This window comes from Ovis canadensis, chromosome 13 (assembly GCF_042477335.2).
Source record: "Ovis canadensis isolate MfBH-ARS-UI-01 breed Bighorn chromosome 13, ARS-UI_OviCan_v2, whole genome shotgun sequence".
NCBI classification, from domain to species: Eukaryota; Metazoa; Chordata; class Mammalia; order Artiodactyla; family Bovidae; genus Ovis; species Ovis canadensis.
Window position 1 is genome coordinate 25,996,570 of NC_091257.1, and position 23,436 is coordinate 26,020,005.

At 38.4% G+C, this 23,436-nt stretch overlaps 1 protein-coding gene across 1 annotated transcript in view; it reads left to right on the forward strand.

The window, feature by feature from the left end:
* The window catches only part of LOC138417303 (ankyrin repeat domain-containing protein 26-like), a 78,061-nt gene that overhangs the window by 39,720 nt on the left and 14,905 nt on the right, over positions 1 to 23,436 (forward strand). Inside the window, exons 16-26 of the mRNA XM_069547146.1 lie at positions 3,045 to 3,293; positions 3,527 to 3,775; positions 4,809 to 4,891; positions 8,329 to 8,480; positions 8,762 to 8,821; positions 9,848 to 10,018; positions 11,821 to 11,854; positions 14,959 to 15,909; positions 17,538 to 17,690; positions 20,601 to 20,671; positions 21,438 to 21,531. Of these exons, the coding sequence (XP_069403247.1) occupies positions 3,045 to 3,293; positions 3,527 to 3,775; positions 4,809 to 4,891; positions 8,329 to 8,480; positions 8,762 to 8,821; positions 9,848 to 10,018; positions 11,821 to 11,854; positions 14,959 to 15,909; positions 17,538 to 17,690; positions 20,601 to 20,671; positions 21,438 to 21,531 (2,267 nt within the window). The remainder of the gene's footprint in view (positions 1 to 3,044; positions 3,294 to 3,526; positions 3,776 to 4,808; positions 4,892 to 8,328; positions 8,481 to 8,761; positions 8,822 to 9,847; positions 10,019 to 11,820; positions 11,855 to 14,958; positions 15,910 to 17,537; positions 17,691 to 20,600; positions 20,672 to 21,437; positions 21,532 to 23,436) is intronic.

The following is a 23,436-nucleotide window of genomic DNA, read 5'->3' on the forward strand; positions in this document are numbered from 1 at the left end:
CCGTGAACTTCCAGATGTTCGAGCTGGTTTTAGAAAAGTCAGAGGAACCAGAGATCAAATTGCCAACATCCGCTGGATCATGGAAAAAGCAAGAGAGTTCCAGAGAAACATCTATTTCTGCTTTATTGACTACGCCAAAGCCTTTGACTGTGTGGATCACAACAAACTGGAAAATTCTGAAAGAGATGGGAATACCAGACCAGCTGACCTGCCTCTTGAGGTACCTATATGCAGGCCAGGAAGCAACAGTTAGAACTGGACATGGAACAACAGACTGGTTCCAAATAGGAAAAGGAGTACATCAAGGCTGTATATTGTCACCCTGCTTATTTAACTTATATGCAGAGTACATCATGAGAAATGCTGGGCTGGAAGAAGCACAAGCTGGAATCAAGATTGTCAGGAGAAATATCAATAACCTCAGATATGCAGATGATACCACCATTATGGCAGAAAGTGAAGAGGAACTAAAAAGCCTCTTGATGAAAGTGATAGAGGACAGTGAAAAAGTTGGCTTAAAGCTCAACATTCAGAAAACGAAGATCACGGCATCTGGTCCCATCACTTCATGGGAAATAGATGGGGCAACAGTGGAAACAGTGTCAGACTTTATTTTTGGGGGCTCCAAAATCACTGAAGATGGTGACTGTAGCCATGAAATTAAAAGACGCTTACTCCTTAGAAGAAAAGTTATGACCAGCCTAGACAGCATATTGAAAAGCAGAGACATTGCTTTGCCAACAAAGGTCCATCTAGTCAAGGCTATGATTTTTCCTGTGGTCATGTATGGATGTGAGAGTTGGACTGTGAAGAAGGCTGAGTGCTGACGAAATGATGCTTTTGAACTGTGGTGTTGGAGAAGACTTTTGAGAGTCCCTTGGACTGCAAGGAGATCCAACCAGTCCATCCTAAAGGAGATCAGCCCTGGGTGTTTATTGGAAGGACTGATGCTAAAGCTGAAACTCCAGTACTTTGGCCACCTCGTGCGAAGAGTTGACTCACTGGAAAAGACCCTGATGCTGGAAGGGATTGGGGGCAGGAGGAGAAGGGGATGACCGAGGATGAGATGGCTGGATGGCATCACTGGCTCGATGGACATGAGTTTGAGTGAACTCCGGGAGTTGATGATGGACAGGGAGGCCTGGTGTGCTGCAATTCATGGGGTTGCAAAGAGTCAGACAGGACTGAGCAACTGAACTGAACTGAACTGAAGATTTTTCCAGTGTCCAAAAATGCTTATTTGAACTCTGACCTTTACCTAGAGTAAAGCTTCACTTGCTAATATGTCAGCTGTATTTCAGCTTATAATTATTTCATTTTAGTGTTGTTACACAGATGAATGAAGGCCAATCAGATGTTTTGATTAGCAGACTGTGTGTGTGTGTGTGTGTGTGTGTGTGTGTGTGTGTGTGTGGTATCTTTGATTATTAGAAGTAGGGGAAGTAATCATACCTTAGATTCGATAGACATAATCTTTTAAAACGGTGATTCTGAAAGTTTTTGGCTTTAGGTTCCTTTTATACTTCTTAAAATTATTGAAAATTCCAAGAAACTTTGTTTAAGTCTATTGTTGTTCACTATATTGGAAAATAAAACTGAAAAACTTAAAATACAAGCACACACAATCATAGTTGCTAATTCCATTAGTCCTTAATGTTATGATATCACATATTGTGTCTCTGAAGAACTCCACTGTGCCCTCAGAATAGAATGAGAATGGAAGTGATGTTTAGTGTTGTTGTGAAAATAGTTCTGACCTCTTGGACCTCCTGACCCAATGGGTCTCTGGACTTCAGTGATTCTGAGGGGACACCTGAGAACCACTGTTTTTAAACCATTGAAGTGGTTGGATATAAAATGATAAAAGGGCCCTTCTGTTGACACAGGGTTGTAAGTTTCACTTTTACATTTCTTGCCTTTTTTTTTTTTTTTTTTTGACTTCTCTTAAGAAATTTAGATCTGACCGTTTTCATTTTTTTGTGGTGTATTCACTCCTGTCTCATGGCCCTCTGTGCTCTTTGGATCCAGTGTGCTCCTAGACTTACCTATTTTCACATGGAAACAATTAGTCACACACCAGGCTATCATTTCTTATATAAGTTTATGATATTTTTGTTTAGTCTTGTGTTCAACCACTGCGACCTCATGGACGGTAGCCCACCAGGATCCTCTGTCCAAGAGATTTTCAGGCAAGAGGCAAGAATACTGGAGTGGACTGCCATTTCCTTCTCCAGGTTATGACGTTTATCCAAGGCTTTAAAACTGAGTTCTGACGACATTTCTACATTGAGGAAAGACTGTCTCACTGAAATTAAAGTAGTTGTTGATGGTGGTGGTATTTAGTCGCTAAGTTGTGCCCGACTCTTTGTGACCCCATGGACTGCAGCCAGGCCTCTCTGTTCCTCACCATTTCCCAGAGTTCACCCAAGTTCATGTCCATTAAATCAGCGATGCTGTCCAAACATCTCATCCTCTGCTGCCCCCTTCTCTTCTTGCCCTCCCCTTCTCATCCTGCCCTCAGTCTTTCCTGGCATCAGGTGCTTTTCCAGTGAGCCAGCTGTTCGCATCAGGTGCGCCAAGTATTGAAGCTTCAGCTTCAGCATTTAGGATTGACTGGTTTGAACTCTTTGCTGTCCAGAGGACTCTCAAGAGTCTCTCCAGCACCACAATTTGAAAGCATCAATTCTTTGGCACTCAGTCTTCTTTGTGGTCCAACTCTCACATGTGACTACTGAAAAAACCAGAGCTTTGCCTGTACGGACCTTTGTCAGCAAAGTGATGTCTTTGCTTTTTAATATGTTGTCTAGGTTTCTACCATTAATTAAAGTAGTACCACTCATTAAAAGTGTTTTTAAAACCATGGTCTCTAGAACACACAATATTATCATGCAAAATTAAATGTAGAATAAATTAGAGATAAATTTTGTTAATAAAATATTTGTATGTTGAAGGAAAATAATAAAGTTCTTATTAAATACAGGTAGTCAGAGTTGTGTTCTTACTCAGATCCTGATAAATGGAGACTTTGTTTTCACATTTTTCAGATTGGGATTTGACTAGTTTGAGCCTCAGTGGTGAGACTTGTCAAAAAGCCGGGCATTTCAAAGTTGATGATCAGCGTCCGTTGGTGTCCCAATCAGTGACCAAAAATCAATCAGCACCCACAGAACTTGGACAGAAGACCGTAACAGATAAAGAAAAGATGAAAAACGCAGCGGTGTTTCTGGTAGGGAATTCCATGTCCCATCACCCGTGCCAGTCCCTGCTGCCAGGAAACAGAGGAAGCAAAGAAGGTAATAAAAATTGAATCCAAGTAATACTAGAAAATAAAAAGTAGAAGCAATGAGACATGCTAGTTAACATCTCTTTATGAATGACAGTGACATGTAAGATAGAGTAACCTCTGAAGGAGTAGTGAGTTTGAGGGGAAGGAGGACGTGGAACTGATTCTCTGAAGAAAGACTTTGTACGAGGTAGTCAGTTGTATTCTTACTCAGATCCTGATAAATGGAGACTTTGTTTTCAGATTTTTCAGATTGGGATTTGACTAGTTTGAGCCTCAGTGGTGAGACTTGTCAAAGAGCCGGGCATTTGAAAGTTGATGATCAGCGTCCGTTGGTGTCCCAATCAGCGACCAAAAATCCACCAGCGCTCGGACAGAAGACCATAACAGATAAAGAAAAGATGAAAAACGCAGCGGTGTTTCTGGCAGGGAATTCCATGCCCCATCACCCGTGCCAGTCCCCGCTGCCAGGAAACAGAGGAAGCAAAGAAGGTAATGCAGAAGCCCAGGGCACTCAGCCGTGTGCCACCTGGGCACAGCCTTACCGTCCTTCTGACGGTTCCAGATTAGATTTTGTGGCAAAATCTACCTTGTGCTGACTCCTTTTATGCAACCTGCCGCCAAACAATATCTCTTAGCAAGGTGCTTGCATTCTCCCTCTGACCATAGTAATATAATAAATAATAGAATTTGGAAGAAGCAAGTTTGTTTAGGCTAGTATTTAGCATACATCTGAGGGTGGGTAGCAGGATTATATTTAGAACTCTGGGACTCTTTGTGAGACCTAGGCAGACAAGTAATTATTTAAGAAAAATAAAGAATGTTTATACTAAGGTGATTTTTAACAACTTGTCCTCTGCAGTCTAGAAGCCAAGAGAATAGACATGTGAAGAAATGATTTACAGTTCAGATCTATATCTAAGAAGTCTAGAAAGGTACACTAGAAAAATCTACAAAGTACTAAGGTAGCTACAAGGAAAGGGATTCCTCTTTATCAGGGGAAAGAGAGCTGTAATCAAGGGCAACTTCACAAAGCAGGTTGAGTCTTAAAAAATGAAAAGTAATTTGTCAGAAGAGTACAGGGAAGCATTTCAGATGAAGGAACTGATAAAAGCATAAAAAGAGCAATTTTGTAAACTAAGAATAACACTGCAGTTGAAGCTTGGCGTGTTGTTAAAAAGGTTCTGTGATGAAGTAGAGAAGAGACTATACTGTGACTTTATATGTCTGTCCTGTATTTTGAAATTTTGTTTAGTTTCTGATTGTTTTTTTCACTGATGCTTGGGTGAATTCATTAATGAATCTTTGAGGTGTTTGTGTGCCTGTATCCTGGTGACATCTAGTATTTCCCAAATGGTTTGTTGAAGTTTTTGATCACTGGAAGTATTTCTTAAAGAAGTAAATAGTCATCTGAAGACAAATATTGACTTACGCTGTCATTTGATACAATGTTTTAAATCTGTGTTTTAAATAAAGATTATGTCTTTTATCTAAATATTCTAAATAATTTTAACCAAACATGCAGATTTGTCAGGAGAACTAGACTTGGAAGTGATATTGGAGGAAGAACAAGAAAAACCTGATGGAGATGAAAATAACCGTTTACAGGTAAGTAAAACTATAAATTTAAATTTCTGGTTTAATACCATTTTCTATGCTTTAGCAACACAATACAGTGTGTAACAGAGTCCATAACAAATAAAATTGCCTTTCAAAATTACCCTTTTAGAATTGATAGATAATAATTTAATAGTTTTTATAGCACTTTAATTATACAACTTAAAATACTGTTAGAATCTATTATAATTTATAGTTTATCTTTGGAATCAAGGGAAAAAAATTTTCCTGACTTGTTTACTTCTTCCATTTTTATAATTTCATTTTATGATTAAGAAGGTGATATCAAATACTGAATCATAAGATTACGCAGTTGAAATTATGAACAATATTATGGCCCCTGACCTAGATATATGTAAAGAGAAATCATTCCCAGCGGCTCAAGCTTTTCCATTAAAATCGCCAGCCACTGATGCCAAGATGAAAGATTCATTCTGCCTGTGACCTCGGTACAATTGACTAGGGATGAACATTCAGGGAGAGAGTGGGGTCACAGAATCGACCCTAGTTGCCTATTAAGAGACTTGAACCTTCTAGATTGCACCTTTGTTTTTAGGGTACAAATAGTAACGTTCTAATTTATTTCATTTCAGGGTGGGAAATCAGTAGATATTACTAAAAATGCTTTATCCACTTTCTTTGGTGGATATTAGAACATAATATAACTGAATGTAGGGGCTTCCTGGGTAGCTCAGCCGTTAAAGAATCTGCCAGCAATGCAGGAGACCCCAGTTCAATTCCTGGGTCAGGAAATTTCCCTGGAGAAGGGATAGGGTACCCACTCCAATATTGTTGGACTTCCCTGGTGGCTCAGACAGTAAAGAATCTAGTATTCCAAGCATGTCCTGAACAAAAAGAACCCAGTCTCGAAAATGCTTTTTCATCAAATAAACTATAGGTCCCCGGGATATGCTTGTCAGTCATCTTCAAAGCTTTGTTTCAGTGAAAATAAATAGACCTTGAAAGTGATAAACTAGATATTGAACACGTGTTTACCAAAAATGAGGAGAGTTTTTATAATGATGCAGAAAATTAAAAAAGTAGGGGACCAGGTAGCTACATTTGAAGTGAAAGAAGACCAAGAGTTTGATATGTAAATGTCAGACAATATGAGGCAAAATCCCACTAGTTGGAAATTAGACATCGGACAGACACGCCAGTCGAGTCTGTGGCTTGTCTGCTCCGGTAAGATGAAACACGTAATTCAAACAAAAAGTCACGGAACTCCTGCTGTCATGAAAAACACTGATCAGAAAGGCAAACCAGTACAGGACTGGTTCCAGAAGCCACCGCATGCGGATAATTGCAGGGCTAGTGACGATGAAAGCGTGGAACCCGGTTTAGAAAATGGGAATTCTTCTCCACCGAATAGTCACAGAGCATCCGAAGTGTATCTAAAGGAAGAATTACAGGAGGATATGCAGAGGTTTAAGAAGGCAGTAGACATGTTATAAGTAGTGTTGTTAGCTTTGGAAAAAGAACGTTCAGCTTCCAAAAGAGGTAGAGGTTCATTTGCTCTCGCTTTGGTTTTTCCCTTTCTGGATGATCTGGTCCATTTTGATTTCTACTTATGAATAAAGTGGGGTCATCTAAATAGGTAATTGTGTAGAAATAGATTATTTATGCTATCCAAATAATAGGAGTTCAGGAAACTGTTTTCATGGCTTTTGTCCTTCAATCAATCTAATTCTATGTCAGTCTTTCATATGGACTGGGAAACTCATTTAGCTACATACTATGTAACCATCTGAGCCAGAATAAGCACCAAGGAAAGTGTTTAAGGAGTATGATCAACTCCTTAACATTTTGCACTGTTGTTTTTTTTTTAACTTTGTTGGATTAAATATAAGTTGCATTTCTACAGAATGGGAAGAAAGCAGAAGCTGAGAGAAGGGACATAAACACGTATTCCCTCTAATCTCTTCATTGTGGTTGAATATGTGTGATCTTCTCTGCTTTCCTCAGTCCCTGGGCACTTAGATTTCCAGCATGGCCAGGATGTTTTTAATAACAAATACATGCACTCCCACATACGCCTTAATCACCACTTTCAGATGTCTCTTTTGAGAGAGACCTCTTTACTATGTTGTTTACTAAAATGTAGTAAGTTTCGACATGTGTGATTTTATCACATAGGTGGTATATGTGTGTGAGAGAGTTGTTCAGTCGTGTCTGACTCTTTGCAACCCCATGGACTGTAGCTGGCCAGGCTCCCCTGTCCATGGATTTCTTCAGGCCAGAATATCTTTGGAGTGGATAGCCGTTCCCTTCTCCACGGGATCTTCCCAACCCAGGGATCGAAGCCAGGTCTCCTGCATTGAAAGCAGATTCTTTAACATCTGAGCCACCAGGGAAGCCCATAGGTAGTATAAACCCTCAGCAAAAAAAAGAAAAAATATCAAGTGTTTATCTCCAAAGGAAAGAACTGAGGTTTGAGATGCTGTGAGATGTTTCTTTCTTCAGTAGCAGGTTTTTAAACTTGCTTGCTCTTTTGTGTAAGACAAAAAAAGAAAAAAATGTAGCTATTCTAGCTATTCTCCTTTAGAGAAAAAGGAGAATGAACTCTACCCCAACTAATGAATTAAATTACTTTGCCGAAGTCACGCTTTTAACTTACCTGATTCATTTGAGGAATTCATTTGGTAATTTTATCAGATTCAAGATTACAGAATTGTATCACCTCTTTTGGTGCCATAAAATGTTAGGGAAGGCCACTTTAGGGGCTTTGAACAAATCATTTAACCTGTTTTTATTTTAAAGTTGTTATTGGTAAATAGTGGGGCAAAGGTAGATAGTTATTTCTATACCCTCTAGCTATAAATTTGATGGTTATTGAATGTGGAATTGGGAAGCATTACTTATATTCCAGAATTCCACACTAACACCTCTTCAGTTTCATTCTGCTCCTGTGTTTTGGTAAACTTTGGTTCGTATATTTCAGTGAACACCACCAGGTTTTTGCTATCTCCTGGATCCAAATGAAAAAAGAATTGGAAGAGGCAGTGGGGAAAGAATAGCTTTCGTGCAGTAAGAAGAGAGTTTCCTTTCTGTCTCTGAGGCACTAAGGTGTCACATCCTCTCCATCTGACTGTTTAATGGAAAATCCAGGTGGTAAAGACCAAAGAGGCCAGATGTTGTGTGTTTTTATTTCTCTATCTCTGCCAGTCAGATGGGGAAGACTGGATGTGAATAATTGCATCTTATGAAGAAAGCCTTTCTTGAAATTTTGGGAATTTTGTTTCTTTCCCTCAGAAAGAAGCACATTTTACAAAAATTTCAGTGACTTATAAGTGATAAAATTAATGTAAGCACAAATATATTTTTATCACTTAAAATCAGGGCAAACGCTGAGTCAAATAATAAATTGAAAACAGAGTCTCTAGAATTAAGTCCTAGCAATTATTCTTAGTGTCAAACTTTCATTAAAGGTTGAAGGAGAAAAGAAGAACAGAAGTAGTGAAGTAAAAGTATCAGACAACGTGTGCGATGCTGCTGCTGAGAGTCGATTGATTCAGCAGAGAAAGAGTGGAGGAAATAACAAGCAGGTGTTTCCTGCTATGGAGAGTAAAGGTTCTGATAGGTAAGCCTATATCAATATTTAACAGTAGGTCATTTGTTACTTTCCTGTAAAATCATTTCTGACTTGAGCTAATGTTTGTGATTTATGAATTTCATATTTTACTAGGGATATAGTTATTTTTAATACTCTTGTCCTTTAGCCTTAATACTAGAGTTACTTTGTTAACATACCACCATGTTACAGTATCAGAGTATTCTGGATTTGACTGCATACTTGCTTTAACCAGTGTGTTATAGATTTAAATTTATTTTATGTCACTAATGAATATCCTTTCATTTCAGTCTGAGGACTTCTTTCAGCATTTCTTATGAGGCGGGACTAGTGGTGATGAACTCCCTCAGGTTTGCTTTGTCTGGGACAGTTTTTATTTCTCCTTCATTTCTGAAAGACACCTTTTCTGGATAGAGTACTCTTGGCTGGCAGTTTTCTCCTCCTACCACCTTGAGTATGTCCATGGATGGAGGCCGAATTGTTGTTGGTGGCAGCAGAACTGATAAGGCACCTGCCTTTCATCCATGATGCTGCCGTCACTCATGTGGGTGGTTTACAAGTAAACTGCCCCCTGCCCCGCCTAAATTTGATTTCTTCTTTCATGGTGGACGTGCCACGTCTCATTTTAAAAATCACCTAAATGAAGTGTTGCTTTTTCTTTGAGGGTCTTTTTTTTTGTTTTGGCTGCACTGGTTCTTTGCAGCCACAGTGCTTGGGCTTCCCATTGTGGGGGCTTCTCCTGATGCTGAGCATGGGCTCTGGGGTGCTGGCTTCAGTGGTTGTGGAGCACAGGATTCATTGCTCCTCAGCTGACCAGGGATCAAACCTGTGCCCCCTGCATTAGCAGGCAGATTCCTAAGCACTGGAGTACCAGGGAAATTCCTAAATTAAACATTAATGTATTTAAAAGCAAAACAAAAAATATAGTGTGAATCTAATTATGGCTCCCATGTCTAAGAATCATCATGTTTAGCCAGTGGACTCCAGGTTTTCAGTGTAGCCCTTGAGGTTCTTCCCAAGGTCTTTCCAGATGCATCTCTCTACTTTCTTCCATGTGTTTTATACTCTTCCTTCCAGATTCCTAGGAAACGACCTAGATGCTGTGTGTCTGATCTGGGTACTCACATTCTAATCTCCAGTAGAATGATTTCTTGCTTTTCTCTTCCTGTTGACCTCCTCTCTTCACTTCTGTAAAGCCTTCCTTATTTCACTTATCACTTTCTTGTTTTCTTGCATATGGTTGGTACTTCATAACTATTTTGTGAATTAATCAATGACTTAATCTGGGTAAGAGTTGGAATTTTACAAGAATTGTTTTTTTATTCTTTATTAGTCGAATTATTTGAAAACAATGCTTTTTTGTGGACTTTTTAAAGTAGTGATCGTGGTGTGCCCAGGAAGGAAACAGAGAAAAAGAACAATGGCAAATGGACACAGGACGAACGTGTGATTGCACCAATATTGAAAAAGACCGATTCACTGACTGGTGGCCTGCTACACGTGAATGATGACAGCATTTTAAGGAAAGTGGATCAAGATGATGGCAGGTAACATGGACAAATTCTTTATTTCTAGGGGAAGAAATATTAGCACTGAATACTTCTTCTGGAAATAGAGCAGCATAATATAGTATACAGGCCAAGAGAAGAGAATCCTCAACTCTACTGGATGAACACTGCAGAAGGGTTAAGGAGAGGACCTGTGCCTTTGGCAGGAAGTCGTTTCAGTAAATAGTCCACTTGGAAGCTGGACTGTAGTGAATACACATAAACAGCTCCGTAGGGAGTACTTCCTGGAAGAGGCAATGGAGAGACCTGGATGGTAACTGAAGAGGAATGTGGAGCTCAAAGGAGTTTGCTTCTTGTTTTATGTTAAGATGGGAGTTTGTAGAGTGTGTATGCTGTTGGAAATGAGCCAGCAGAGGAAGTGTTTATTGAGTTTAATCTTAATTGCATTTCCAAATTAGAAAGCTTATTGATTGTATGACATTATCTGTAAACTATTACAATAAATTAATTGTACATTCTTATTATTGTACGTGATTATTATGTACATATGTACTTCTGCTCATATGTAGTTTTTGGTAAGGGCTTGTTCATTGGCTCTGAAGCATAATATTCTTATGTAAATGAATATGTAGATGATTACTTAATTCTATCATACATAGATTTTTAAAAATTATATAATCATGAATTTACAAATACTTAGGTTATACTGAATAGGATTTAATCATTCCTTGATGATTCTAGTTGATAGTATCATCATAGGTAGCTATGATTTTTCTGAAACATCACATCATATTAACTTCATAGTTGTTTATAGCTTCCAGGGAAAAGGGGAGGATTTTGTTTATTTTCAATAGAAACAATTAACAATCTTTTACAGTTTATTACTTTGGGTGATAAAGATCTAAATGGCAAAAACCATGCTTCCTGTACTAAAAGTGTCATTAACACATATTGTGTGCTCAGTAAGTGTATGTCAGATGCATGAAGAAACAGCAGAATGGGTGAATCAATGTGTATTGATGGATTTCTTTACAAAAAACAAATCTTTATTGAAAGTAGATTTCCTACATCTAAATATTGCCTACATCTAAAGTCTTTTTGTTTTGTTAGAAATATGTTTTAAGATTCAGAATTATCATTTGTAGTTATAGCTAGACATGAAATAATAATATAGATTCATTTGGTATCATATTACTTCAAAAGACTTTTCAATATCACTTTCTCAGCATATTTTGGAACAGCAGTGTTGAGGCCAGATTTCCTGGGTTTGAATACTGGGCTGTTGGTGAACTGCTGTGTGGTCTTGGGCAAGTTCCTCGGCCTTTCTTTGCTCCATGTCTTCCTAACTAAAGGATCTAATATATTACCTATCTCCAAGAATGATCGTGAGGATTAAAATGCCTTTAAGACATGTCAAAGGCTTGTAATAATGCATAGCCATTGCATAATAAGCCCTCAAAAAGCTAATATCATGGTGATAAAAAAAATGGGTTTCTTTCTTATAAGGACTTAGGGAATACTTCCAAAATAGGTTTTATTGTCATAAAAGTTAGTTCTTATTAAAAATGAGAACTGCAAAAAAAACCCTGGAATACTGCTTCTATCACATAATGCAAGTAATGTTAGGTTTTTCTTTTTCCTTTGATTTAAATTTAATGTTTTATTAATATTACAGATATTTTTTCTTTTTCCTTTAATGCTACTCTTTTTTGTTGTTTCATCCCTTTATAGAAATTACTTATGAATGCAAAGATGTTATATAAAAAAACAAATGTTAAGGTATTGTTTATATTTTTGAGTTATTAAATTTTAGTCTGAAAAGAATCATTTGTTTTTTTTAGGACTGCAAGGAAAACAGCATATGAAAAGAAGAAGGTATAGTAAAAAAAAAATTAACTTTAAAATATATGGGAGGGAGGTGGGAGGGGGGTTCATGTTTGGGAACGCATGTAAGAATTAAAGATATTAAAATTTAAAAAATAAAAAAATAAAATATATTATCCTCTGAAAAATACTTTGTAAAAGGAATGGTGGCAAAATAGAAAATCTTCCTTTGCTGAAGAGACATTTACTTTGAAAACATAATTTAGAACTCTGTTGATAAAGTTATCCTATTGATAAAAACCTGTTCTTTTAAGAAGGCTCTGCTTTTGCTTTGATAAAGATATTTATCACCTTTGTACACTTGGTATATTTCATACATATTTTAAGGACATTGTGAACCAGTATTATTTATGTGTAGGTCAAAGAACAAATTAACTACATGAATGACCTTGATGACTTAGCTCAGTCATCTGAAACTGCTTCCAAGGATGGTGATATGCTTTACTCTAAAAGTTCCCCGTTGCCATCTGGCAGGTGGCTGAGGGTCGTGGACCCCCTCCCCCTGTGCTTGTCAGCCCTCGTCCACCTGCTCCATGAACAGCTCAGAGCTGGCTCCAGCGTTCCCAGCTGGGTTCTGCCTCACAGTAGAGTCCTCAAGGACAGCTGTGTTTAACTGGTGTCCTCAAGAGGTGCAAGAACGCTCCCCGTGGATTTTTTCCAGTTGGTTGTCCTTCATTCTGCAGAGCTCCCGAGTGGCATCTCAGAGCAGAGGAATTCACTCCCCCACCCAATGTCCCTCTCAAACGAAGACCGGGTCCCATGCCCAAGGTCCTAGCAGCAGATCTCCCACAACAAAAAGCTCTCAGGAAGAGCTTGGGAAAGTAGTATTTGTAATTCAAATCCATTTGCCTACAGCAGTCAGGTAGGGAGGGACACACCATGGCCTCTTCCAAGGACAGGCCTTTAATATTTTCCATAGGAATTGATCTCAAATTTTTGCAACTGTCTATCAGAGCCGGGACCCTGATTGTGGTTTAGGCCAGGACCGTGTGTGCTTCACTGATGACGGCATTACCCGACCAAAAGACCCCTGCTCTGGAGTGAGCGTGTCGGTCACACCATGCACGTCATCATCTTCAGCGTCTAAATCAGAGTCTGTTCTTGGCTCCACTGTCATTTTTTCAACCAGTACCCTACCAACGGCCTTTTCATGTCATTTACAGTTTTTCAATTGGTAAAAATTGCGACATCAGTTGTAAAAATACTTCTGTACACTTTAAAAAGTTGTTTCTTTAGAATAAATTTATAAAAGTTCCCCTCCCACCAAGGAAAAAAAAGTAAAAAATCTCTTGCTCCTAACAGTAGGTATTCTGGCATTTGGTAGAGATTTCCCTTCCTTGATAGATGATTAGGTTAGTTTATCACTTCCACTGAAGGTAAGGAGGAAACTATAGGCAGTTCAGAGACCACATAGGAAGTCATTCTTGTACTTGTATAAAATGAACCCTCTGCTCTGTGTAGTGTCCTGTGTCAGTACAAGGAAACAGTGATACATATGCCATAGTATACATTTAGTGATAATTATGTTTCTCATTGTATTTCCCCCATCTTACTATTTTAAACAGTATGAAGAGAGAATGAAAGTTATTGCAGCAGCAAATAATCTCATGATTCTCTAAGACCTCTCTAAATTTTGCCTTATTTACCATTAGTGTATATACCATGAATGAAATAGGAGGATTATTTTGTATTGATATGTTTGTACTAGAGAATTGACTGTGGTTTGATGTAAGAGGACTCACAGAGTCAGAAGACCTGGTGAAAAGCCTGCAGCTTACTTACATAGTTTTAACTTCTTCCTTTCCAGAATCATTATAGCTAATGAGTTAATTGATGTTTGTAGAAGTGCTCAGTACAGTTGTCAGTAGGTATAAGCCTGTAATTGCCTCTTAAAATGTTAGAGAGGTAGCATATTCTCAAGAAAACAATTTTTGTATGAAATTGCATTTATTTAAATATATACAGAGCTAAGGCTCTTACTTGAAGTAGCTGTATAGGAGGTATTAGATGTAGTGTTTTTAAAGGCAGCGAGTGGTGTTGTTATGGAATTATAATTGATTTACAATATTCTATTAGTTTCAGGTATACAGCACAGTGATTCAGACATATATGTATATATGTGTGTGTATATTATACAAATGGGGCTTCTTTGCTGGCTAAGACAGTAAAGAATCCACGTGCAATGCAAGAGACCTGGGTTTGATCCTTGGGTTGGGAAGATCCCCTGGAGGAGGAAATGGCAACCGACTCCAGTATTCTTGCCTGGAGAATCCCATGGACAGAGGAGCCTGGTGGGCCACAGTCCATGGGGTCGCAAAGAGTTGGACATGACTGACTAACACATACACACACACACACACACACACACACACACACACATTCCTTTTCAGATTCTGCTTGTAGAATATTAAATGTAGCTCCGTATGTTGTACAGTAGACCCTTCCTGGTTATTTTGTATACACTTGTCTGTATATAAAATGGTATGTGTTAAACCCAGCCTCCTAATTTATCTCTTCCCCTACCCCCTTTCCCTTATGGTGAGTAAGTTCGTTTCCTGTGTCTGTGGGTCTCTTTCTGTTTTGTAATAAGTTCCTTTTAGATTCCACATATACACAGTATGACTTGTCTTTGTCTGACTTACTTCGCTTAGTGTGATCATGTCTAGGTCCGTCTTTGTTGCTGCAAATAGCATTATTTCATTATTTTTTATGGCTTCATAATTTTCCATTACATAAATATTCCACATCAGATACAAGTTTTAAGTGTAGTCAGATCTATAAATCTTTTATTTTAAGCCTTCTGTGTTTGTTGTAATTCAGAGAGAAGCCTTTCCAGTTCTGAGCTTCTTGAAAAGTCCCTTGGGCTTTCTTTCTCCTTTCATGGATTCATTGTCTTCCATTAAATTTTTGAACCTTTGGGAATCTCTGCTTGTATAATAAGGTCTGAGGTTTCGAACCTTATTTTCCCTACTTGGAGATCTACTTGGTGCAGTCTTTTCATTGTAGAAACATACAGGTTAGTCTTTCATTTCAGAGGAAATGATGAAATGTCATTTTATTGAGTACTAACTAAAAGTCTCCTTTGTCTCACTTAGGTTTCTGACAGTGGTAGAAAAGCAAAACATCAGTTGCGCAAAAACCTCATGCAGGATGAAATTACCAGCCTAAGACTGGAAACAGACACAGTGAAAAATCAGAACCAGGAACAAGAAAAGAAATGTTTTGAGGATAGTGACATTGTAAAAGGAGAGAATGATTATCCTCAAAAGGCAAAAAAATTGAGCAAGGAAACGTTGACAAAGGCCATATTCCAGCATACTGGTCAGCTTAACGTTCCGATAGCTGAAAACACAATGCTAAACCCTGAGCTGGAAAATGCCAAACAAAGCAAACAAAGACTGGAAACAGAAGTGGAATCCTACCATTCTAGACTGGCTGCTGCCACACACGATCATGATCAAGGTCAGACATCACAAACAGACCTGGAACTTGCCTCCCAGAAAGCAGAAGAGAAGAGGTTACGCTTGCAGGACCAAATGAAGTTCAATATGGCTAAGCTGGAAAGTAACAATGAGATGCTTTCCCAGCAACTTTCTAAAATGAAAAATAAATTCAATCAGCTAAACATAAAGCTGCATCAGACGAGAGATGATCTCAGAGAAAAGACTTTGATGTTAGAACGTGTCCAGAGAGACTTAGGCCAAACAGAGTGTCAAAGGGAGGAAATTGCACACAAGTATCAGAACGAACAAGGCAAAGTGCATGAATACCTTGGAAAGCAGGAATCCTTAGAGGAGAGATTATCTCAGCTCCAGAGTGAAAACATGTTGCTCCGACAGCAACTGGAGGATGCACAAAACAGAGCCGACAGTAAAGAGAAGATGGTCATTAGCATCCAAGACCAGTTACAGCAGATCGTGAGGAAACATGCTGAACGTGAGAAACAAGTTCTGATGCTGGAGGAAAGAAACAAGGAGTTGGTCAACAAATGGAATCATGTAGAAGAGAGAATGCATCAGTACGAAAATGAGAAAGCAGAAAGAGAAGTAAGTACCCAGAAGGAGAAACAACTCTCCGCCTTCCTGAAAGAAAATTCAAAGTGATTCTTAATTCTGGCTAAATGTTGAATCTAGCTGAATATAAAAAACACACAGGCTGTGAATCTATGGTCTCTAAACCAGCCTAAAAGCACACCTTGTATCTGGCAAATAAAAATTAGACCCGAGAGATGCTTCACTTTGAGTGGAGACATCATGTCGCTTATGAAATGTTAAGAGATTCAGTTCTAAATTTTTAATATAGATGGGTATTAGTAATTTACTCTTTTACTATTCAGATACTAATTTTAATCTCTATGTAACCACATGTCAGTATCATGATGAAGCAGATAAAAGAAACTCTCAAACTTAAATTGAATATTTTGAAATTAAGCTTCAGTAACATGGATTACCTTGACAGTCAATTCCAGGTTTCCCAGATGCTATTACTTATATATCATACTTTGGCTTCAGTAGCTTGTCACACTTTTTTGTCATATTTGTTGGTATAATTTTAGTTTATTCATGTAAATTTGAATTAACTTGGAAAACATTTCAGGCTTGAGTCATTTATTCTTATGGCCTCTCAACTCTTTAAAGAGTTGTAATTAAATTGAGAATTCATTGACAAGTCATTTAAATATACTTGTCATTAAATCATAATTTGGGACTCAAGTGGTGAACTTTAACCAAGCTCTTCTTGATTTAATCTTCCCACTGCTATTTACGCCATTTACTTAGAACATTTTTACAAACAGTTTGCTCCTAATTCTCATTTTAAGGGTCAATTACTGTCATTTGAATACCAGTTGACCCAATAAAAATGGAGGCTGGCAGGATTCGTGAGCAGCAGGGCGGAGTGAGTCAGGGAGAGGGCTGTAGGGGCTGCGGTCTGTAGGCAGGTGGAGGCCAGGTTATCGAGGCTCCTTGAAGGCATAGGAGCAACCTCATTTTTAAAGTTTCGTTATTCTTTTATATTGGAATATAGTTGATTTACAGTTTTGCGTTAGTTTCAGATGTACAGCTAGTTGATTCAGTTATAGGTATCCATATATCTATTCTTTTTCAGATCCTTTCCCATGTAGATGCCTGCAGAATATTATGGTTAGCCAAGGGTAAAGGTGGGGAGGAGGGATAAATTAGGAGTTGGGGATTAACATAGACACATGACTGGATATAAAATAGGTAAGTAGCAAGGGAATGGCCTAATTTTTTTTGCTGAGGAAGGAATCTATTGGAAAGATCTGAGCACTGGATTGAATATGTGAAGGTCTCTGATGTTAATTGAAGGCTCTAATAAAGAAAGAGGAAAAATGTTTTCACAGTGTGGAATTTTCCACCGCTTGTCCCACCTACACACCTGTTTCATTCTGGACGTGAGGTGGTGAAGCTCTGCAGATTTATCGGGAGGGGCAGGGTGTGGACAGTGGGGCTGCCTCCTTCGTCTGAGGAACTTAATATCAGGAAGGCCGGTGGGGAGCCCTTCTGGGTCTGTAACCACATTCAGGGAGGAGGAAAAGAAGGTGAGTTGGTGTCCATGGGGATAGTTTTCAAAGTACATGTGTTGGAGTCCTCTATTACTAACGTAACGTAAGAGTAAAGTGACTGGATAAACTCAGTGACAGGCGTCTTATTAGGCAGTTGTGAAACACCTTCAACAAGAACTGTCTGACACCTTCAAAAAGCAGTCTGCGTTGGAGGCATCCCTGGACGTCATGTCATGTCACCGTGCCAAGTTAGAAGTTGAGGCATTGGATTTAAAGAGCAACTTACGTCAACTCACAAGTCAGGTATGTGTGAAATTGAATGTGTCGACAGTTAATACATAGGATAAAGTGTTTTAGGATGCTCATTTTCATGGACAGCTTTCTTTTTATTTTCATTACTAGTAATTTACTATAATTGTATTAATCTTTAAGTGCACTTGTTTCTTAAACTCTGACTTTCATTCTGCCATTTGCATATATATATATATATATTTTTGTATATTATATACCCTTAGGAAAGTGGAGAATTGTGCATCATTCTTCACACAGGTTGAGAGACTTTTTTTCCTATTGAACAATATTTTATTTCGTGATCCCTGTATTACCATGATGAGGCAAGCCAGATAAAATCAGAGGATAATGTTTAATGGAATGTTCCAGAAAATTATCATTTCTCATCTTCACTTTTGTGAATGGCTGTGGAGTTCTGTATATATTTATTTCCTGCATTTCAGAATAACTTGTGCAAAAATTGTATTATACAAACCAGCTGAAGTTAGGCACTGCCTTCTTTTCTTTTCATTTAGGATACATTGTAAAAGCATGGAGGTACTCAGATGGAGTATAACACGTCCATCGAAAATACAGAATTAAGAACATTATCTAGATAGTGCCTTTGGATTTTTAAAAAGCTATTGAGATATAATTCATGTATCATATAATTTACCCATTCCAAGTGTGTAGATCAGTATCTCTTAGTCTAGAGAGGTGTCACCTGTGACTACAGTCAATTTTAGAGCATTTCCATCACCCCCCCAAAGAAACCCTGCATCCCTTAGCTACCTCCTAAGGCCCCCCCCATCTCCCTCAGCCCCAGGCAACCCCAGTCTAATATCCGTCTCTGGAAACATGCCAGGTAATTTATATAAATGGAATCATGCAGTATGCTCCTTTGGGATTAGCTTTTCTCATTTGACGTCATGTTTTTGCGGTTCATCCATGTTATAGCACGTATCGGTTCTTCCGTTCCTGTTAACTGTCCAACAATAAACAGTACGTGGCTATATTTATCCATCCATAAGTTGATGGAGATCTGGGTTGTTTCCACTTTGCAACTATTAATAATGCTGCTGTGAACATTGGTTTATACCTTTCTGGATGGACATGTTTTTATTTCCCTGTGGTGGGATTTTACCCTGAGTTAGCTGGCTGATTTCTCCTTTCTTGGCCTTTGCTCAGACTGCCCTTTCTGTCTTCACGGTTTCTTTCCTCTCGGGTAGTCCTCCGTTTATTTAGACCCGGTGCCCAGTCTCGCCTCCTCCATGGAGCTTTCCTGACTGTCCAGCCCCCACGGAGCCTTTTCTCTTCAGCCCTGTTATGTAGTCTGTGAAGAACAATTTAGCCCTTAATTTTGCATTGTTGTCATTTTTTTCACGAGGGAGAATCTTATCTAGGTATACCTTGTTCTAACAGGGAATATTTATGGATATGCACAGCACTTGTCTTGCATAAATGGAAAACAGTTTAGTTTAACAATTGTTAGGACACAACTAAGTACTTCATCCCACGCCAGTTATTTCTTCTTGAAGATGTTTGTATAGTAAAACTTTTATTAAAATGTATTTTAAGGAACTAAATGTAAAATTGAAAGCGCTTAGTCTAATAGAGGAGAATTGTTCAATTAAATACTCATTTCTCTCCCTGACTCTGGGAGAAAAGTGTAAATTTGCCTTCCTTCATTATGTAGGCAGAAGTGGGATTTACAGATTTCTAGCCTTTAACCAGCTGTAAAGTTCTGGGAATAGCTTCTCTGATATCCATACTTCATAACCTTAATTTTCTCACCGGAGTACTGGCTAGACATTAACAGTTGTGGGAATGAATTGACTCAGAACGTTGATTTAGCAGTAGGGTAATATTCCCATGGCAGTGACTTCACCCTTCTTCTGACGGCTGTGTAAGGTTCTGTACCACTCTGACCAGGAGGTGCTATTTGCATGTTAACCGGTGGTCATTGTCCACTGAGTAGTACAGAGAGGAAGTAAGTTGCAAAGTACTGTAAGTGGAGAAAAGTACTAGAGTACTAGTTGGTTAGTGGAGTCAGTGAACATTTTTGAAGTCTGGACACGTGTGTTCTGGGCCTCATGCTCCCCCTTACTGCTCCTTGCAACGGTATGGAGAGTGAGCTCACTATGACTTGTGTAGAAGACCACTTCCGTTAGCATGTCGTCTGCCTGAAGTATCAAATTGTTTTGCAGATAAAATACAGCAACCGTAATAATGCCAATTACAAACAGCTCTTAGTATCTGCCACGTCCTCTTCTAAATACATTATGTGTAGTCCCCAATTTAATCTTCCCAGCATCCCACTGAGGTTGATGCTACCATTATCCCCATTTTATGGATGGAGAAACTGAGATACAGTAAGGTTAAATAATTTGCCCCAGGACTCACAGCTCAGAACTGATGGAATTGGAACACAGGCCCACAGATTCTGGCTCCCATGTAGCTACTGCCTCTCACACTAGTCTCTGAAGCATCTGGTTGTCACCAACAGCAGTGCTAGCTCTATTAATCACTGGAAGAGCCATGGTCATTCCCATATGTGGATATTTAAAGTGATGGCTGATGTGGAGCTTGGAATAAAAAAAATATATATATATATATGTTTATCATCAGGTAATTTTCTGTCTTTTCCCATTTGGCAAGTTTATAAATAAATTTGTGTATTTATTTGAGAAAATCTAATTTAAAGCATGAATGATTTTGTGTTTGAGTGCTAAAGGGGAGGTCAATAATGTACAAAGGGAAGACAGTAAATATTTTCATTTTTTGGACTGTGAGGTGTCTATTGTAACAACTCAGCTCTGCTGGATGGCAGGAAAGCAGCCATAAACCATATGCAGATGAAGGAGACAGAAACTGACATTGGCAGATTCACTAGGTTATTAGTAATTAAAAGGTTTTTTTTTCCTTTTTTTTCTTTCTTTTTAGTTTCAAGAAACAAAGGATCAACATACAAAGGCCGTGAGATGTGCTGAAAAAACACAGGATCACATCCAAAAGTATGATTTAAAGCAGCACAGAAAACAAATATAAAGCAGATAAGCAGTATAATATGAGAATTAGATCAGTAATGATAATAAAAACATCATTGTGAAGCTGGGTAATATTTCAGCTTTGAGCTGTTTTGAGATGCATAATTTTCCCCCATTATTTCCATATTTTGCACATTATCCACAAGTGAAAAGTGAAAGTGTTAGTCACTGAGTCATGTCTGACTCTTTACAACTCCATGGACTATAGGCCACCAGGCTCCTCTGTCCATGGAATTCTCCAGGCAAGAATCCTGGAGTGGGTTGCCATTTCCTTGTCCAGGGGATCTTCCTGACTTGGGGATCAAACCTGGGTCTCCTGCATTGCCGGCAGTTTCTTTACCGTCTGAGCCAAGGGAAGCCGATTGTCCACGAAACACAACTAGAAAAACAGTACAGTTGCCAAATCACTTACTTTTCTGAATTCTAAGATCCTCTGTAATTGAACTGCAGATGTTTGTTCAGAAACAGTGTGGTATTTTAAAAATCTGTGTGTGAAGGACTGCCGTGACAGTCCAGTGGTTAAAACTCTGCCTTCCAAGGCAGAGCGTGTGGGTTTGATCCCTGGTTGGGGAGCTAAGATCCCACGTGCCTCACAGCCAAAAAACTAAAACATAAAACAGAAGCAATATGGCAGTAGATCAATAAAGACCTTAAAAATGGTCCACATTCAACAAAAATCTTTAAACAAAAAACCCCATGTGTGAGAATCATTGTTTTAAAATCTGCATTTTAGGCTTGAAATTGAAAATGCCGAGTTACAAACTACAGTCAAAAAGCAAGCGGGCAAAATCGAACAGCTTCAGAAAAACCTGTTAAGTATAAAATCGGTAAGTCAACCTCTTAATTTCTGTCATAGTGAGGAAGAATTTTAACTTTTTTAATAGTAATATATAAGAATATTTTGGACAATGTGAAAAGTCTCATTGATTAAAAAGTTTATGGTATTTTTACTGATACTGCTTGCTACTAATAACATAATTACTCTTTATAGAAGGAATGGACTGAATTCATAAAATTAATGATTTTTGTAGTAAGATTTTAATTTAAAAGATTGTGACAATTCAGTCCAAAAGTAATATATTATATAGAAAATATTTTGTGTGTTCATTCTTCTGTCAATGAAATCAGGGGTTTTCCACTTTTTGGCTATTGTTAATAATGCTGCCTTGAACTTTGTACGCAAACATCTGTTAGAGTCTAGAAATTTGAGTAATGATTTGATTGAGAATTCTGAATTTCTCTTGTAATCCTAACCCTACTGTGAGATTTTTGAGAATGAGTCATTTTTAATATTGTAGCTTATTCTCTTCACCAGGAATGAATACTATGTCTGTATAGAACAGTGTTTCTGAAAGAATGTCTTTTTCCTTTGTTGGATTTTTTTTTTTTTTAAAAAAGAGCGGAGGTATGCACGGGGATTTTTCAAAAATTACTTTAGTAAGATGATATTTATCCTGGAATATCTTGAACCACTGATGAAAATTATTTTAGAGCATCTTTAGAAAGTAAAATGTAAATATAGCCACACTTTAAAAAAATTTCACTAGCATTCAGTATTTTATGTGTCAGTTCAGTTGCTCACTCATGTCTGACTCTGCAGCCCCATGGACTGCAGCACACCAGGCTTCCCTGTCCATCACCAACCCCCAGAGCTTGCTCAAACTCATGAACATCGAGTTGGTGATGCCATCCAACCATCTCACCCTCTGTCGTCCCCTTCTCTTCCTGCCTTCAATCACTCCCAGCATCAGGGTCTTTCCCAATGAGTCAGTTCTTCACATTGGAGCTACAGCTTCAGCATCAGTCCTTCCAGTGAATATTCAGGACTGATTTCCTTTACGATTGACTGGTTTGATCTCCTTGCAGTCCAAGGGCCTCTCAAGAGTCTTCTCCAACACCACAATTCAAAAGAATGAATTCTTTGGTGCTCAGCTTTCTTGATGGTCCAAATTTCACATACATCCACGACTACTCGAAAAACCATAGCTTTGGTTAGATAGACCTTTGTCGGCAAAGTAATGTCTCTGCTTTTTAGTATGCTGTCTAGGTTGATCATAGCTTTTCTTCCAAGGAGCGAGGCTCTTTTAGTTTCATGACTGCAGTCACCATCTGCAGTGATTTTGGAGCCCAAGAAAATAAAATCTGTCACTGTTACCATTGTTTTTCCACCTATATGCCATGAAGTGATGGGACTGGATGCCATGATCTTTGTTTATTGAATGCTGAGTTTTAAGCCAGATTTTTCACTTTCCTTTTTGCCTTTCATCAAGAAGCTCTTTAGTTCCTCTTTGCTTTCTGCCATAAGGGTGGTGTCATCTGCATATCTGAGGTTATTTATATTACTCCCATATATCTTGATTCCAGCTTGTACTTTCTCCAGCCTGGCATTTCACATGATGTATTCTGCATAGAAGTTAAATAAGCAGGTGACAATATACAGCCTCAATGCACTTTTTTCCCAATTTGGAACCAGTCAGTTGTTCCATGTTTGATTCTAACTGTTGCTTCTTGAGCTACATACAGTTTTCTGAGGGAGCAGGTAAGGTGGTCTGGCATTCCAATCTCTTGAAGAATTTCCACAGTTTGTTATGATCCACACAGTCAAAGGCTTTGGCGTAGTCAATAAATCAGAAGTAGATGTTTTTCTGTAATTCTCTTGCTTTTTCTATAATTCAACAGATGGATATTGGCAATTTGATTTCTAGTTCCTCTGCTTTTCCTAAATCCAACTT